Source organism: Sinohyriopsis cumingii, chromosome 15 (assembly GCF_028554795.1).
Source record: "Sinohyriopsis cumingii isolate HCF-2022 chromosome 15, ASM2855479v2, whole genome shotgun sequence".
NCBI classification, from domain to species: Eukaryota; Metazoa; Mollusca; class Bivalvia; order Unionida; family Unionidae; genus Sinohyriopsis; species Sinohyriopsis cumingii.
In genome coordinates, this window is record NC_142975.1 from 17,480,907 (window position 1) to 17,497,196 (window position 16,290).

Sequence of the window (16,290 nt, forward strand, 5' to 3'; positions counted from 1 at the left end):
GCGCCGGTGTTATTTTATCCACGGTGACCACGATAGCCCCGATCGCTGTTCCAATCGCTGTCTCCGCAATGACAACAATTGCTGGAGTCGCCAACGCAATCACTAGGAAGATATCATCGTGTTTTCAGAAAAAACTCAACGAGTATACAGTAAAACATCAAATAGTATCCGACGCGTACTCGAAATTATCCGGGTTGATCTCGTTATCGATTGATAATTTGTTCGTATCCGATGTTGAATTCTCCACGATGGTCCAGTTGTATAGCTCCGCGATGTCAAAAATCGAGGATTTTCAACTGGAAGCCGAAACCACCTGGTTGTTGAAATTAGACACTAAAGAAAACGAATAATAATAATGTCGCTGAACCCCGAAGGGTCTCAATTACTTCAGCGGATCGCGGAGAACACCACTCCGGTACAAACAAATATGATATCGATAACATCAACGAAACCCGAATTCAGTGTGAACTTCCCATCGCCGGTTCCAGTAAAGGAAATAGCGCTGGCAAAATTGCGAGTATATCACAGTTGGCCTAATATTCGAGCAGACGCATTTAACGGACAACAACCTAATAACTCGCTGGTTTTTGCATGGACAAATAAGCCCGATGGGACCCCAGACTGGAATGAGGTTACAATACCAACTGGGTCATACCAAATAGAGCAAATCAATAAAGAATTTCAACGCAGGATAAAATCGATCACAGGAAAGGAATCAAAAATCGCTATTACGGTTCATGAACCGACGTTATCGTCGACGATTGAAATAAGCACACCGGGGTATATGGTTGATATTTATAACAGTTCAATAAGAACCATACTAGGATGGCCTGAGAATCCAGCCGCGGACACCCCCCCATCAACTATCCTCAGACACGATAACGGAGATGGTGGTAGGCATATTGCTCCATACAACGTAAATATCGCATCAGTGATAGCGATCAATCTAGTGTGTGATGTTATCGAAGGGAGTTATCAGGTGGATACCAAGCAATCAAATCAAGCTCAACAGGGGTATATCCTTTATTCGTTTTCACCAACAGCCCCTCCGGGATTTTTGATCATTGAGAGTCCGATTAATCCGGTCTATATGCGATGCCATGATCGGTTTTTAACGAGAATTAATTTCAGACTTACCGATCAGTCAAATAACCTAATTGATCTGCAAGAGGAGGAGTTAGTGATCACTCTGTTTGTAAGATCATAGCAGCAGAGGGGGCGATGACATCGACGCGGTCGTCGATGTGCTTACCGGACGCTGACGACGCTGGGGATCGGCGCGCAGAAGGTGTTAATTAAACCAAATGACGTCACCATCGTGTAGGATGGACCGTCGTCGTTTTTTTTTTACCAGGCGCTGACGACACTAGATCGTTGAGTGCAGAAAGTATTAATTAAGCCAAATAACGATTGGACAAAATGTCCGATTCGCCCCCTCTGCTGCTCTTTATGCTGATGACATCTGGTTGCATTTGATTTTTAGTGTCTTATCTGCTTCATCAGTTTGTCAAGTTAAGGCCTTTGATTGTTGGACCCACCCACCCACCTTTACTTCCACACAGAAATTCCTTTCATTATTACTGGATTTTCAGTCAAAAGAACATTAAAGTTAGTTTGATATCAATAAGACATCCATTGGTTTGATTATTAGCTTTCTACATCATTATTATGTTGGGTTATGGCCACTGAATGTTTGACCCACATATTTTGCTTCAGCGCAGTAATTCTTTTATTCATGCTTTAATTTCAGGCAAAGTTTGTATGCAACATTGTTTCAGTGACTCAGTGTTTTTCATCATTAGTGTTTTCCTTTACCAATGTTCTTTAGTTCTTTTACTGTTTCACCATTAACACCTTGACCTTTCCTCCACAAAATTGCACTCTACTTCAGCAAAAAGTAGGTACATCAGTACCTGAAATTTCCTTGTTAATGATTATTTTGACTAATGTCTTATTGTAAAGGTTTTTTCTTCCATTTTCTACCGACAGAATCCTCTCCCTCTGAATGAGACACCGCTGTCTATGATCAGCACCAAAGCAGACCTTGACAAGTTAGTGGAACAGCTTAAATTGGAGAAAGAAGTTGCTGTGGATCTGGAGGTAAATGACCAAGAAAAAAAATCCAACAAAAAACAATGATCAAAATAAAGGTGTAATTCCTCAAATCACAACTGTATACTTGAAATATTCAGTAATATAATCGTTTTGTTATGAGTAAGTTAATCTAAATCTGTGTTGTAAACTGTTTCAGTGAGATCATGTTTAATTTAAGATGCCAGTCTTCACTGATTTTGTAAGTCCATATATGTGACTGTTTGTTGTCAACTATACATTTGTTCAAGTTCTTTCTGTTTTAAAGGGCAGTGTTTCTTGTTTGCATAATGGGATTAATGTTAGACTTGCCCGCCAAAGTGAATATGCTTTGAGAGGAAAAGCTGATACGGTCAGTGATTTGGGGCACAGTGATGGGGTTTAGTAGGAGGGTCCACTAATTAAAGTGGTGGCGATGGGTATTATTGGTTCAAGCTTTCATATTTAGCTGTTGTTTCTTCGGAAAACGTCTAATAGGACATTGCACAGATGTTGCCTTATGGCATTGACTATTGCTGGGGATTTATTAGATGAAAGGACAAGGTCATAATTGGTCATCAGACCTTGCAAGCAAGCAGGTTCATAAGTGTACAAGGAACATTTGTGTGGGTAACAGATCAAAGGGTCAGTGTCAGGTCTTTTCAGTAGTTTAATATTTTTTCATCAAATGTTTCATTGCAAAGAAGTTGTAATATCCAATCTTTCCATGGGCAGGTTGATGTTAGATTGTGTACACAAGTTTACAAAAGGAAATGGAACAGCTCTTGGAGTGGAATGTTATAAATGTTACAGATGAAAGTCATGGCTTATTTTTGGAGGGATGAGCAGAAATTAAGATAAACTTCCTGTGTTAAGTAAGTAATGTAGTCATAATTTTTCATTGTTGACCTTCAACAAGCATGCTTTTAGTAGTGTCTGCCTTTGTATTTTTCCAGCATCACTCCTACAGAACGTACCTGGGGATAACCTGCTTGATACAAATTTCTACAAGGAAACAAGACTTCCTGATTGATGCTCTTGAGTTACGCAGCGACCTTCATGTCCTGAATGAGATTTTCGCTGATCCAAAAATAGTAAAGGTAAGGCTTGTTAAGTAGGACATTTGTCTGGTTTAGTTTATCCTTCAATTATTTTGCTTCTTATACAAAAGAAACCTAGTATAGCTGTAATGTAGATGTATCATTCAGTTAAACACATTTTAGTATCCATTATTATCAGTGGACTGTGATTTTAGTTTTTTGTTGGGTATTAGTTTTGGGAGATTTTTTGGATGAATTTAAAGACCAGTTGAACAATGCTCTTTTTGTTGAAACAGTAATGATCTCTTTTCTGTTTCACTAATATAAGTTCTAATTGCATTGTCTTTATTTTGCACGACTGCAAAAATTTATACCTTCAGAAAATAAATGATGAATTTATGGTATGTGTGTTTCTGAAGAATAAAATTGAGAAAATATCAAAGCCTGCCTGCAAAATAAATATCAAGAGCATTACATATAATGCTTGACAATTTCACATAATTATTCTTGAACTGTTAACTATTGTCCATAAGTCAGTATTGGCAACAAGCCAATAATGTGCGACCAACACGACCGAGGTCTGTTAGAAAAATGATGTGGTTTAGGATTCCTACTTGGTAGCCAGTAGTAATAATTGAAGGATGTATTATAATTTCAGAGTTTTCATTAGGAGCTAATTTTCAGCAAACAATACCTGCCAACTTCACCTTTTAATCCAGGCTAATTTTGAATTGTTTAGTATCATTTATTGGTAGGGATCATAGATATAGGTTAGAATTAACTATTAACTAAGAATTACCCAGCTTTGGATAAAAATATGGAAGACCCAGCAATATATGTTCTTTTGGCTTGTGTTTGCAGCTATTCAGGCAAACATTGTTTAAGCAGTGATTATACCTGAGATAGCCAGCCAGGACAAAATGCTAGCTAGTACATGGATAGTACAGTTATAATACCCAGGTTCAGTTCCTAGCTCTGACAGGATGATTGGTTGCTCATTTAAGAATGATGACAATCTCCATGGAAGACTGGTAATATTCCCCAGATTCCCTGGCCCAAATTTCATCAGTACAAGTCGAGACATAAGACACTTGATTGGTCAGTTTGAAGTTGGACTTAAATTTCAACTAATCATATTGCTAGATTCATAACCCAAGTTTGAGTCCAGACTTATGTTCTGTTGGATGAAGTCCATATCTGGTTTCCTCCACTTGAAAGACCACCCAATTCAACATCTTGAACTGTCAAGAGTACAAGACCTCATAGGACATTCAAAATTATTTGTATGCATCCATGATATGCAGATTCTTTTTGTACTAAATATAAATTCATTGTATCTATTCTTGTACCTAATCTGTTTCATTGTACAATAAAACATGCTTTAAGTGGTCTTTCTACAGTAAAACATGCTTTAAATGGTTGGTGTACAGTAAAACATGCTCTAAGTTGTCTGTGTACAGTAAAACATGCTCAAAATGGTCTTTATATAGCAAAAAATGCTCTAAATGGTCTGTCTACAGTAAAATGTGCTCTAAGCCATCTTTGTACAGTAAAATGTGCTTTAAGTGGTCTGTGTACAGCAAAACATGATTTAAGTGAGTTGTGTCCAGTAAAACATGCTCTAAGTGGTCTGTGTACAGTAAAACATGCTCGAAGTGGTCTGTGTACATTAAAACATGCTCTAAGTGGTCTGTGTAAAGTAAAACATGCTGTAAGTGGTCTGTGTACAATAAAACATGCTCTAAGTGGTCTGTGTATAACAAAACATGCTCTAAGTGGTCTGTGTACAGCAAAATGTACTCTAAGTGGTCTGTGTACAGCAAAACATGCTTTAAGTGATCTATGTACAGTAAAACATGCTTTAAGTGGTCTGTGTACAGTAAAATGTGGTCTAAGTGGTCTGTGTATAACAAAACATGCTTTAAGTGGTCTGTGTACAGTAAAACATGCTTTAAGTGGTCTGTGTATAGTAAAACATGCTTTAAGTGGTCTTTGTACAGTAAAATGGGCTTTAAGTTGTCTGTAAGTAAAACATGCTCTAAGTGGTCTGTGTACAGCAACACATGCTCAAAATGGTCTGTGTACATTAAAATATGCTCTAAGTGGTCTTTGTACAGTAAAACATGCTGTAAGTGGTCTATGTACAGTAAAATTTGCTCTAAGTGGTCTGTGTACAGCAAAACATGCTTTAAGTGATCTATGTACAGTAAAACATGCTGTAAGTGGTCTGTGTATAGCAAAACATGCTCTAAGTGGTCTGTGTACAGTAAAATGTGCTCTAAGTGGTCTGTGTACAGCAAAACATGCTTTAAGTGGTCTGTGTGCAGTAAAATGTGCTCTAAGTGGCCTGTGTATAGCAAAACATGCTTTAAGTGGTTTATGTACAGTAAAACATGCTTTAACACATTAACCCCTAGTGACGACTTAATGGGGCAGGAGGTAGTAGCCTACTGCTGAGATTTGTAGCGTCATGGTCATGCATGATATACTAAAGTGGGTGGTATTATAGAAAGGTTGACAGATGTAGCTCTACAATGATACCAAATAATCTGGAATATCTAGTTGCACTAGAAACTACAGATTTAATAACAACAAATTTTTGGGACCCGACTTTTTCTAAGGAAACATTTTGCCCATGGTTAGAATCCGACTTTGTGTCTGGATTTTAGACTTTTTGGTCTCAGATCTAAGGCAAACCAGTTTGAACTGCAAACAGACAGATGAGCCTTTGCAAAAAGTAGGATAAGATGGGCATTTGGAATAAAGAGTGGTCTCCATACAAAAATAATGGCTCTGGCTCTGTTTAGCAAAAAAAAAGAACTCCAACTTTTACCCTTCTGCTCATGCACGAGTTAAATAGCCAATGAAAAACAATGTTTCTAACACAACTAGGCAGTATGCTATTGAAAGATAACTGGGGATTAGGTGTTTTCAGATTTATTCAGAAATAGCTTTCAAAATGTGTTTCCTACTCGATTTTCAGGCGAAAATGACAAAAAGCTCCAGGGGTTAACGTGTTAAACTGCATTATGATGACGTCACCAAATTTGAATATTCCTTGCGTATTTAATCACTTGTGCATTGACATTGCACATAAATTGAAAATTTAGCAGTTCCTTGACGATTTGTAAAAAAAAAAATCCTTGTTAACACGTTAACCCCTAGCGACGACTTAATGGGGCAGGAGGTAGTAGCCTATTGCCGATCTCTGTAGTGTCATGGTCATGCATGATATACTAAAGTGGGTGGTATTATAGAAAGGTTGACAGATGTAGCTCTACAATGATACCAAATAATCTGGAATATCTAGTTGCACTACAAAATACAGATTTTAAAAAAACTCATTTTCTTGGACCCGACTTTTTTCTACCGAAAATTCACCCATGGTCAGAATCCGACTTTGTGTCTGGATTTTAGACTTTTTGGTCTCGGATCTAAGGCAAACTGGTATGAATTGCAAACAGACAGATGAGCCTTTGCAAAAAGTAGGATAAGATAGGCATTTGGAATAAAGAGTGGTCTCCATACAAAAATAATGGCTCCGTTTAGCAAAAAAAAAAGAAAAGAACTCCAACCTTTACTCTTCTGCTCATGCGCGAGTCAAATAGCCAATTAAAAACGATGTTTCTAACACAACTAGGCAGTATGTTATTGAAAGATCACCGGGGATTAGGTGTTTTTAGATTTATTCAGAAATAGCTTTCAAAATGTGTTTCCTACTCAATTTTCAGGCGAAAATGGCAAAAAGCTCCAGTAGTTAATGTGTTAAGTGGTCTGTGTACAGTAAAACATGCTTTAAGTGGTCTGTGCCAAGCATGACAAGCTGACATGATTCGTAGGCAAAATGTGTGATTTGGCACTGTTATTAATTAACATTATGTCTTAATGAGAAAATTTCACACCCTACTTTCACTGTATTGCATCTGATACTGCAGTAAACCAGTTATAAAATGACCAGGATAAGTGCAGTCTTTGTCTTGTCTGTGAATAAGTTGGTTTTTTTTCTGGATGAGTTAATTGCATAGTTACTGTAAAGGTTCATATACTTTGTTGTTTTACTGATTTTGCCATGTCATAAAACCAGCACACAATGCATAAAATGTCACATTCACAGATCTTGTCATTAGTTCATCTTAGCACATCAGTTTAATTCTTTTGTTTATCAAGTTTATCCATTTATTATTTATGTCATGGATGATTTATGTTTTGGCTTATGGCTCCAAATAAATTTACTGAATAAGTGTTATCAAAGCAGACTTTACAATTTTCACATGGGATTAGTAAATGTTATCATATAGTCAGCTTTGCAGATTTCAACACTGTAAATTGCTCCATAGACTTGTTGTGAACTAACACCTGTCTTGAGTGGCCACAATTTATTGGCAGAAGGGCTGATCTTTAAAGACCTAGTTTTACTGTAGTTGGTCTGAGTTCAAAGTGCTTGCTGTACACTCAGCTTAATGCTAAGTCCACAGTTTAACAACAGCTTATGACTTCCATGTTGCAGGTGTTTCATGGTGCTGACATGGATATTGATTGGCTACAGCGGGACTTTGGCCTCTATGTGGTTAACATGTTCGATACAGGTCAGGCTTCACGTGTCCTGAATTTCAGCCGCTTTTCTCTGTCACATTTACTTCAGCAGTTCTGTGATGTTGAGGCTAACAAACAGTATCAGCTGGCAGATTGGAGAATACGGTTAGTATATATATATATATATATATATATATATATATATATATATATATATATATATATATATATAAAACTTTGTTGAGTGTTATTGTCTTTTTTTAATTCTGAAAATTTTCAAGTAAAGTTTTATGCATTTTAACCATCATGATCAACCTGTTAAATAATTTCCTACGATTCAAGGTCTGAGATCCTGCTGCCTATTTCTCCAGGCAATAAATATTCAAGGAAATTGAAATAAAAGAAACCTCAGATGCAAACAAAAATATATTGATCAAAATCTGTAACAAGCAAAAACTGTTGTCCAAAATCCATTGTTCTTTCATCATATTTGAACTGCTAAATATCTAACCTGAATTATTTAACCATTATATTTCTTTCTTTGTTAGCTACATTAGCACCTGAGGGAAGAGTCAACAAAAACATGTCAGATTGGAAATTATGGTATTGTTATTATTTCTTAATTGGAATAACTCAGTGTCCTCTATTAGCAAACAGAGAGATGTGAAAAATAATAACTGGTTTATTTGGATTAATTATTTTTTTAGAATTTGGTGGAAACAAAAGGCAGAGTTTGAAAAATATTATAAATATGGGCAATGGTACAGGTAAATTGTTTACATTGAAGAGGTTATCTTCCATTTTGAATTTTGATCTGGATATTTGTACTGCAAAGGCTCATTAATTCTGTAATTATTGGACATATTTGATTGGCTGTCTATTTCAGACATGTGATGCACTTTTTAAGACAGAGGGTGCTGAATTATTCAGATTACTATGTATCTGAAATCTGTGCTTTGTGGTGTCATCCTGCTTTGTTTATGGTGTTGGTATTTATAGACAGCACATTCCATTGGTTACCATTGAATTAATTTTTTACATTTTGAGAGGGCAAGACCTGGCCAAAACAGACCTGCCAACCCTTACAATTTTGCCTAAGTCTTAGGGAAATTACCCATAAAATACAGACTTACAGAATAAAAGCACAAAGTCTGGATTCTGGCTTTTCTGTGTTTGGTTTGAATCCGGGTTTCATATTAGATTTCAGTGGAATTGGTCAGGGAACTAGACTAACTTTACCAGAGTTTCTCAGATGCTTTAAACTGTAGTAAAGAAGAATAAAATGGAAATATTCAGATTCTTAGGGAAAAAGCAGGAAGGGTAACAATTATGTTTAGTGGACTTCATCTGTTGATTGAGTATGTCACATGGCATGATGGCGAGAAAGATGAATGCCATTGCCACTGCTTTTTTAATAAGGATTACCTCAAGTGAAGAGATATCAAGAAACCATTGAGCAACCATTGAGCACTAGAGTTTGGAACTGTAGTTTGCGAAATTGCACTGGATGTAATTAACTTAAGTTTAACTGTACAACTCTTGAGTTGAACACAGTGTTTACCGTTTGTGCATCAGTCTTGGATCCCACTTCTTGACTTTTAAAAAGCATGTATTCCAGCTTGACAATAGCAGTACTTGATAATTTGTTACACCTTACTGAAAACTTGCCCAACTTATAAAAAAAAAAATTGACTGCCTTATTGAGAAGGTCTTGTTAGGGTTGGCAGGTCTGTAAAAGGCCCATGTTCATGCAGACAAAGTTAAATGATTCTTTGAGCAAACTAGACAACACAGTTCCTTTCAACCCACATGGTTAAGAGAATTCAAGCTGGTGAGGTATGAGGAAAAACAATTAATGGACTGTTCTTCGCGTAAAACAAATTCAATAGCTGAACTGTCACCATTTGTCAAAGGTACAGACAACTTGATTTTTCTGTGGGATATTTAAATTTTTAGTTAAGGTCAGTGCACTTTGAAAGTGGGCCAGTAGCTTAACAAATGAATGCAGAAGAGTGATATATTGTATAAAAGACTACAAGGGACTGCAGCATGAATTTGTGCAATATTGTTATAAGCAGAGTACACAGTATGTATTAATCTTTTGACAGGCCTCTTCCAACAGAGCTGGAACAGTATGCAAGGGAGGATACTCACTATCTGCTTTACATATATGACAGACTGAAGAACCAGCTGATTGAGAGTGGTAATGACCAGAAGAATCTAATAATGTCTGTACTCCAGAGGAGCAATCAGATTTGTGCAAAAGTAAGAGAACTAGACAGTTAAATCCATGATGGTTAAATCCATGACAGTTAATCCCATGTTAAATCCATGACAGTGTTCAAGCCAGAATTAAACTTTCAACGGTTATAATAGCCCTTGGGTAGAAAAAAAGGAAATTCATTTTCTCATCTCGGGGTCTAAGAATTGGATTTTGCAAAAGAAAATACTTGTAAATACCGAATTACATCAATATGGGAATGTATTGTACAAAAATGGGATTCAGATTTGTTAGAATTTATGTTTCCTTATTGTGTAGAATGAATGATGGGTCTCATTTTGTTACAGACAATAGTGAACAGTTCCGTCAAATAAGGTAGTTGGAATTGCTGAAAAGAAAAAAAGCAAGCAAAACCACTCAGAAGCACAAATACATACTGACAACATAAAAGCAGCCTATTAAAAGTACTAGTACATACTGACAACTTTTGCACTTGATTGAGTCATAGACTTGTAGCTTTGTTGTACCTGTAATTTGTTTTATATGTAACATGGTTACTTACTCATATGTAAGTCAGTTTAATTCCAAAAATCTTAAAGGCATGGTTTTTATTACCTTGAGTAAAAGGATGTATCTATGATGTGTATATATTTTAACACACATTGCTGATATCTGTGCTGGATAAGAAAATTGTGCCATTTACATAAAAGACCCTCATTGGTGCAAAGCATGGTCTATGCCAAGTATGGCCTTTACCTGTAATAAATCAGATTGAAAGTACTTAACAAATCTTACTTGAAATAGTGTTGGTGTGTATTCTTTTAAATGGATCAATTATTAATATTTTACTACCTAACAGAATGTATGTTAACATACAGCAGAATTCACTTTTTCAAGGCAGAAAGTTCATAAATTATGGCTGTTTGATGTGTTACACAGTAACAACCCAAGTTTTACAGTACCTGATACATTCATAATACATGCAAACTATTTACCTATGAATTCCTTCAGGTTTACACTCGAGTACATGTAAACAATTTACCTGTGAATTCCTTCAGGTATACCGCAAGCCAGTGTTCCAAGAGGATGATTACCTGGACTTGTTTAGGAAGAGTAAAAAGGTGTTCAACAGTCAGCAATTACATGCCTTGAAAGCTCTGTATGCATGGAGGGACAGTGTGGCACGCATGGAGGATGAGAGTGTCAGGTAATCTCAGTTATAATTAGTATTTGAATGTTTATTGCTGATAGGAATGTAAGACCCATTTTTGAACATTTATGGCCAACCAGCATAACTCACTCTCTTTGCTAAGATTTCACACAGTAAATACAAAAAATACATGCGTAATGTTAGGCGATTTCTCTGTTAAATGCACACTTCAAATACTTTTACATTAGGAAGATAAGTTATGTAACCATTAAAAGCCTGCAGTCCAGGAAAGTAAAAGTTTCATCTTTCCCATGTAGACAAAGGGAAGAAACTCCTACCCATTACCTTCCCTTAATGGTATCACGGTACCAATTGTTTTTCCATATACCTCAATGCTAATGTTTTGTGAAATAAATATACTTTCTGTCCTACTTGGGCATGCATGTCACACACTGTCATATAGAATAATGCTAGATTGTCAATTTGACAATGACATAACCAGGTACTCCATTGCATTTAAGAGAGATAACTCTACTGGAACTAGACAGGGGTAAGAGTTATCTAGTCACAACAAGCACATTTTCAGCCATGTGTACCATATTTTTAAAAAATCATAAAAAATACAAAATATGATCTAGATAGAAATTAACGCAAACTCACATGTTGCCAAGAGGCTCAACATTTTTTTAAGCCAAACAGAAAGTACAACTCTTACATAATGCACCAATCACAGCTAGTGTTGTTCTTTAATTCTGAATACAATGTTCCATACACCTTAAGCTCCGCCCACCTGGACTTGCGCAATTGGTACCGTTATACCTAATACTGCTAGGTGAGTTCACAAAGTATATATTTGAAAAGGATCATGGTGTTTGGGGCTTCTTAAATTTGGATGACTTTGTCAGTAGGATTTTTCTTGTAACTATCACATCACTTTGCTGTATGATATAGGGTTGTTTTTTTCCATTCTCTCTTGTACTTTATATGTCATTATTCAAAAGTTCCAAAGAACTTTTGGAGTTTTTTTTTTCAATTTAAAAAAACAAACATTTCTGATGACATCTTATGTCAAGACATTTTTAAAGTTTGGAAAATGATTGCAATCCACCATCAATGTTTTGTTACTAAAATTAGAGAAACTTCCAATGGCTTATTCAAAATTAGATAAGTTTCGCTAACAGAATGATGATGGCAGGGTCTTATAAGTTGTACAAATAACATAAATCCACCATCAAAAGTGTTTGTGCCCTTACAAGTAGACAATCGTGAAATGACTTCTCAAAAACTGGTTAGCAAAATTCGAACAAATTATGTTGAGAGCTTTTGGAATTTAGATCTTTTAAGTTTATGCAAATAAACCAAAGTTACTTGTCAGTTTAGGTACCTTTGCAACCAGATTTGAAAAAGAGTCTCTGGGCATAAAGATCGTCTATAATTTCCACATTGAATATGGCTTCTGTCATTAAAAATGAAGAATCTGACAATAATATGTTCAAAAATAGATCAGTTTAGACTGAAGTTTTCAGTCCTCCATATTAAAATTTACAAATTAAATTTTAATAGACAAGTGATTGAACTTTTTGCCCTTATCTGCTTGACAAATTTAAACCAACATTTAGCAGATAGCCTTAAAGCATGGGTACCTGTCAAGGTTCTTAAGATGACTTCAGTTCACCATAAAATATGGTTGCTGTCACTGCAGTTTTAAATGTCATGGGACCAATTTAATCAGTCCTTACTGGTAGCATTATGACATCAGGGTTGATCTGCTCAGATGGCATGGCCCATTGATATTACATTTGCTTTTGAGGCCAATGTAAGACAGGTAAGTGATATTAGGCTTCTTGAGCCTCTTCTTTTAGTGTGATGCTCATCAGCTTTAGAAATGAACATTTACTCTTTCTTTTTTTTTTGTATAGCTATGTGTTGCCAAATCACATGTTGCTGCAGATAGCAGAGATATTACCACGTGAGAGACAGGGAGTGTTTGCCTGCTGTAACCCAATTCCCCCACTTGTGCGTCAGTACCTAGTGGAGATGCACTCCATAGTGATGGAAGCAAAACAGACCCCTCTTGTCAAGGTGGGTTTTTTAGACTTTGTACCTGAAGTGCACATAATGCTGTTGTTAGCTGCATTGGCAAAAGACTTATAGGATGTTCCGTTGTCCATCATTTTTCAGTCTGTTGGAACAAGTTTGTTATCACCTCTTCTTCTAAATTACTTGGAGGATTGCCATGAAACTTGAAACACACATTCATCCCAGCATATTACGTTCATCCTGTGATCGATTTGATCCTAAATGAAAATTGTGCTGCTATGGAGATCCAATATGGCTGTCACAGTGGTCATCTTAAAAATCTTGTTACCACTAAACCTTCTGAATGTATGGTCATATCAATTTGGGGTTTTCACTTAAAGACTTTTTATGATGTCTCCTTGGTCCTTGATGAAATGTTTGTGATCTGAAATCCAATATGGCCACCTTGGTAGCCATCTTGAAAATCTTGTGGGGTTTTCTATTGCCATTTATCCTGAATGGTTGGTCATATCAACATGGGGTTTTCTTTAAAAGACTTCTATTGGTCCTAAATGAAAAACGACATTGCTCAGACATCCAGTATGGCTAACACAGTGAAAATCTTGTTATTGCTACTCCATCTGAATAGATGGTCATACCAACATGAGGTTTTCACTAAAAGACTTCCTGTGGTGTTTAAATGCAAATGGTACCAGCTTAATGTCCAATATAGCTAACTTATAGAAAAACTTTATCTGACTTGATGGAAAATTATTGACTGCCATGCAGAGAAGGTCTTTTTAGGATAGGAGGTCTGGTTGATGGACATGAACAGAAATGCTTATCTTTCTGCAAGATTGGAAATTTATGAATCTAGCTATGACATTAGAAAGGAAGCATTGAACTCTCACAGGGTTTTCCATAGTGGTTGTAGACTTTGAAAGGAAGCATTGCACTCTCACAGGGTTTTCCATAGTGGGTGTAGACTTTGAAAGGAAGCATTGCACTCTCACAGGGTTTTCCATAGTGGGTGTAGCCTATGGAACCTATTACTGTGATGTTGTGATCCAGTTGTTGCAAGTTGAGAAAGGCTTTACAGTCTATATGCATGGACAAAGGTTTCAGTATTACCGGACCCCTGGTGATTTTCTCAAGACAACTGAGACTTCATTATCAAAGACTGGTATGTGTGTTTTGTAGAAAGCAATTTTGAAGTTTGATGGGAGTTGTCATTATAAAAAGAAAGAGTTGTTGAGTCTAGGGTCTTTCTTTACCTTTAAACAATGTAGAATATCCACAACTAAACCAGACTGTGAGCTGTTTAAAGAGGGTTTATCTCTCTTTTAAGAATTCAGTCAATGCAGGAATTCTGTTAGAGGCCACTGGATGTTGTTTTAGAGCATGTCTATTTGAACTTTTGGTGTGATAGCAAAGCCTCCTGCCAAGGTAGCAATAACTGCTCTGGTGATACCAGTTGTTTGGTGTGGTGAATGTAAAGAGGGCTGTGGGAGTGTTTCTGCTTGAACATAGTGATCTGCAGGGATTCACTGTGCAAAGTATCAAAGGTCTGAAATTGCTTTTGGATGTCTGGAAATGATGAGGTAAACCGTTACTGAGTCGAGTCTGTACTGATGATAGACCTGTCCTGTTCCAGTCCACATTGCTTGTATGAGTCTGGTACTGAATTATGTTGGATGGTTGACCAGAGTCATTACTGGTTACACTGGGCATCTGTGATAAAGGTGGGTGGCTAGAACTGGCCTGACCAGGTTGCAGATGCTGCCTTTGTCTTAGTATCCAGATGTGATATAATGGGAAATATATAACTGAACCCAGTCCCACATGTTGAAAGCATAGTTCAAGGCTGTGTTGGAGCTGGAGGGAACATGGTCTAGATCATATAATGTCCAGTGCCGAAGTCTGGTACTGGCTATCCCAGAAATGATCATTGTAGCCAGAGCCAGGTCCTGTATGTAGTGATGGAATTTTCAAGACTGACCATGGTGGCTGCTGTACCATGTCAGTACTGACCCAGTGGTCTGTGCTGTGATGGTTTGAATTTCATCTGAATGGGTGATCTTCCCACCTGCATCGATTCTGTCATCAGAAAATTGGTGTCAGAGTTAGTTTTGGTAGAAAGACTGATGCCATTCAAATCATTATTTTTATATTTGTAGACACTTATTTGATTGGGTTAACTGCATGGCCATGACTGCTGTCCATCTTTCTTTGGACCAGTAATAATTTGAACTATACTGCATGCTATTAATACAGGTGGAGTGATTATCCGGAAGTAGCTTGAATTGCATGCATACACAACATTTAATCCTCCTAGGATTGTTCTTGATACCTGTGAAAGCAAAACTGGCATATACAGGTGAAAACATTCAATCATCATATTGAGCTTACTGTGAATGCCATGAATTAAGATAAATATGATAGGAAATTACAGAAAATGATTTTATTTTTTGGATTAAATGAATATTTACTTGATAAAGCTTAAAATGGTCAAGTATGGAGATGACTTGTAAGTACTGTCAGCCACTATTAAGAGGTGCCAGTTATTGTATGAAGAAGTTAGGCATTTCAAGTGAAAAATATTCATGTTTAACAAGGAAAGAGTGAGATTTTAACAGAAACAGGTGAGGTTTACCTCCCTGTGGTGAAACAACTCGAAAAAATTATATACACTGATAAAAGGCACATTGTGAATAATAATTGCAAGGCCATGTGTAAGAGCGTGTATGATAGATTTTTGTGATAACAATGTTATATTTGATAATTTGAGGGTGAAACACCATAAGTCAAAACAAACTATATTATAGTCACCGTATTATCATACATATTTTGAAATCACAATACGAACAAGCTATTAACATTATGTTAATATATATGTTAGATATTTTATCAATCAGCTACTGTATTACATTAAGTACAAGAAGTGATTATTTTACCTTCAGGTTGAAGAGCCAAGTAATCCAAAGCTTCCCTCTAGCTTCCAGCATCCCAAGTATGATGTTAACAGTCTGCTGCAGTGTCCACATGATCTGTCTCACCAGGACCAGACAAATGTATTAAAGGAGAGCATGGACACCAGTCCAGGTCAGACAGGACACATTTATATATACAGTAGAAACTGTCATACTCTGATCTAAACTGTATAACAAAGTTTGTTTGCCTTACCATGGCAGTATTACTCTTTTTGGTTGGTCACACCATTGTTAGGATTTGCATTTATGCAAATTTTTCAGTCATTG

General features: G+C 36.5%; 1 protein-coding gene across 2 annotated transcripts in view; it reads left to right on the forward strand.

The window, feature by feature from the left end:
- Positions 1-16,290, forward strand: part of LOC149781348 (exosome complex component 10-like) — a 97,549-nt gene that overhangs the window by 41,199 nt on the left and 40,060 nt on the right. For both annotated transcript variants that reach the window (XM_089935435.1, XM_089935436.1), the window contains 7 exons: positions 1,990-2,100; positions 3,027-3,170; positions 7,618-7,808; positions 9,752-9,908; positions 10,923-11,071; positions 12,934-13,096; positions 15,994-16,135. In XM_089935435.1, the coding sequence (XP_089791561.1) occupies positions 1,990-2,100; positions 3,027-3,170; positions 7,618-7,808; positions 9,752-9,908; positions 10,923-11,071; positions 12,934-13,096; positions 15,994-16,135 (1,057 nt within the window). The remainder of the gene's footprint in view (positions 1-1,989; positions 2,101-3,026; positions 3,171-7,617; positions 7,809-9,751; positions 9,909-10,922; positions 11,072-12,933; positions 13,097-15,993; positions 16,136-16,290) is intronic.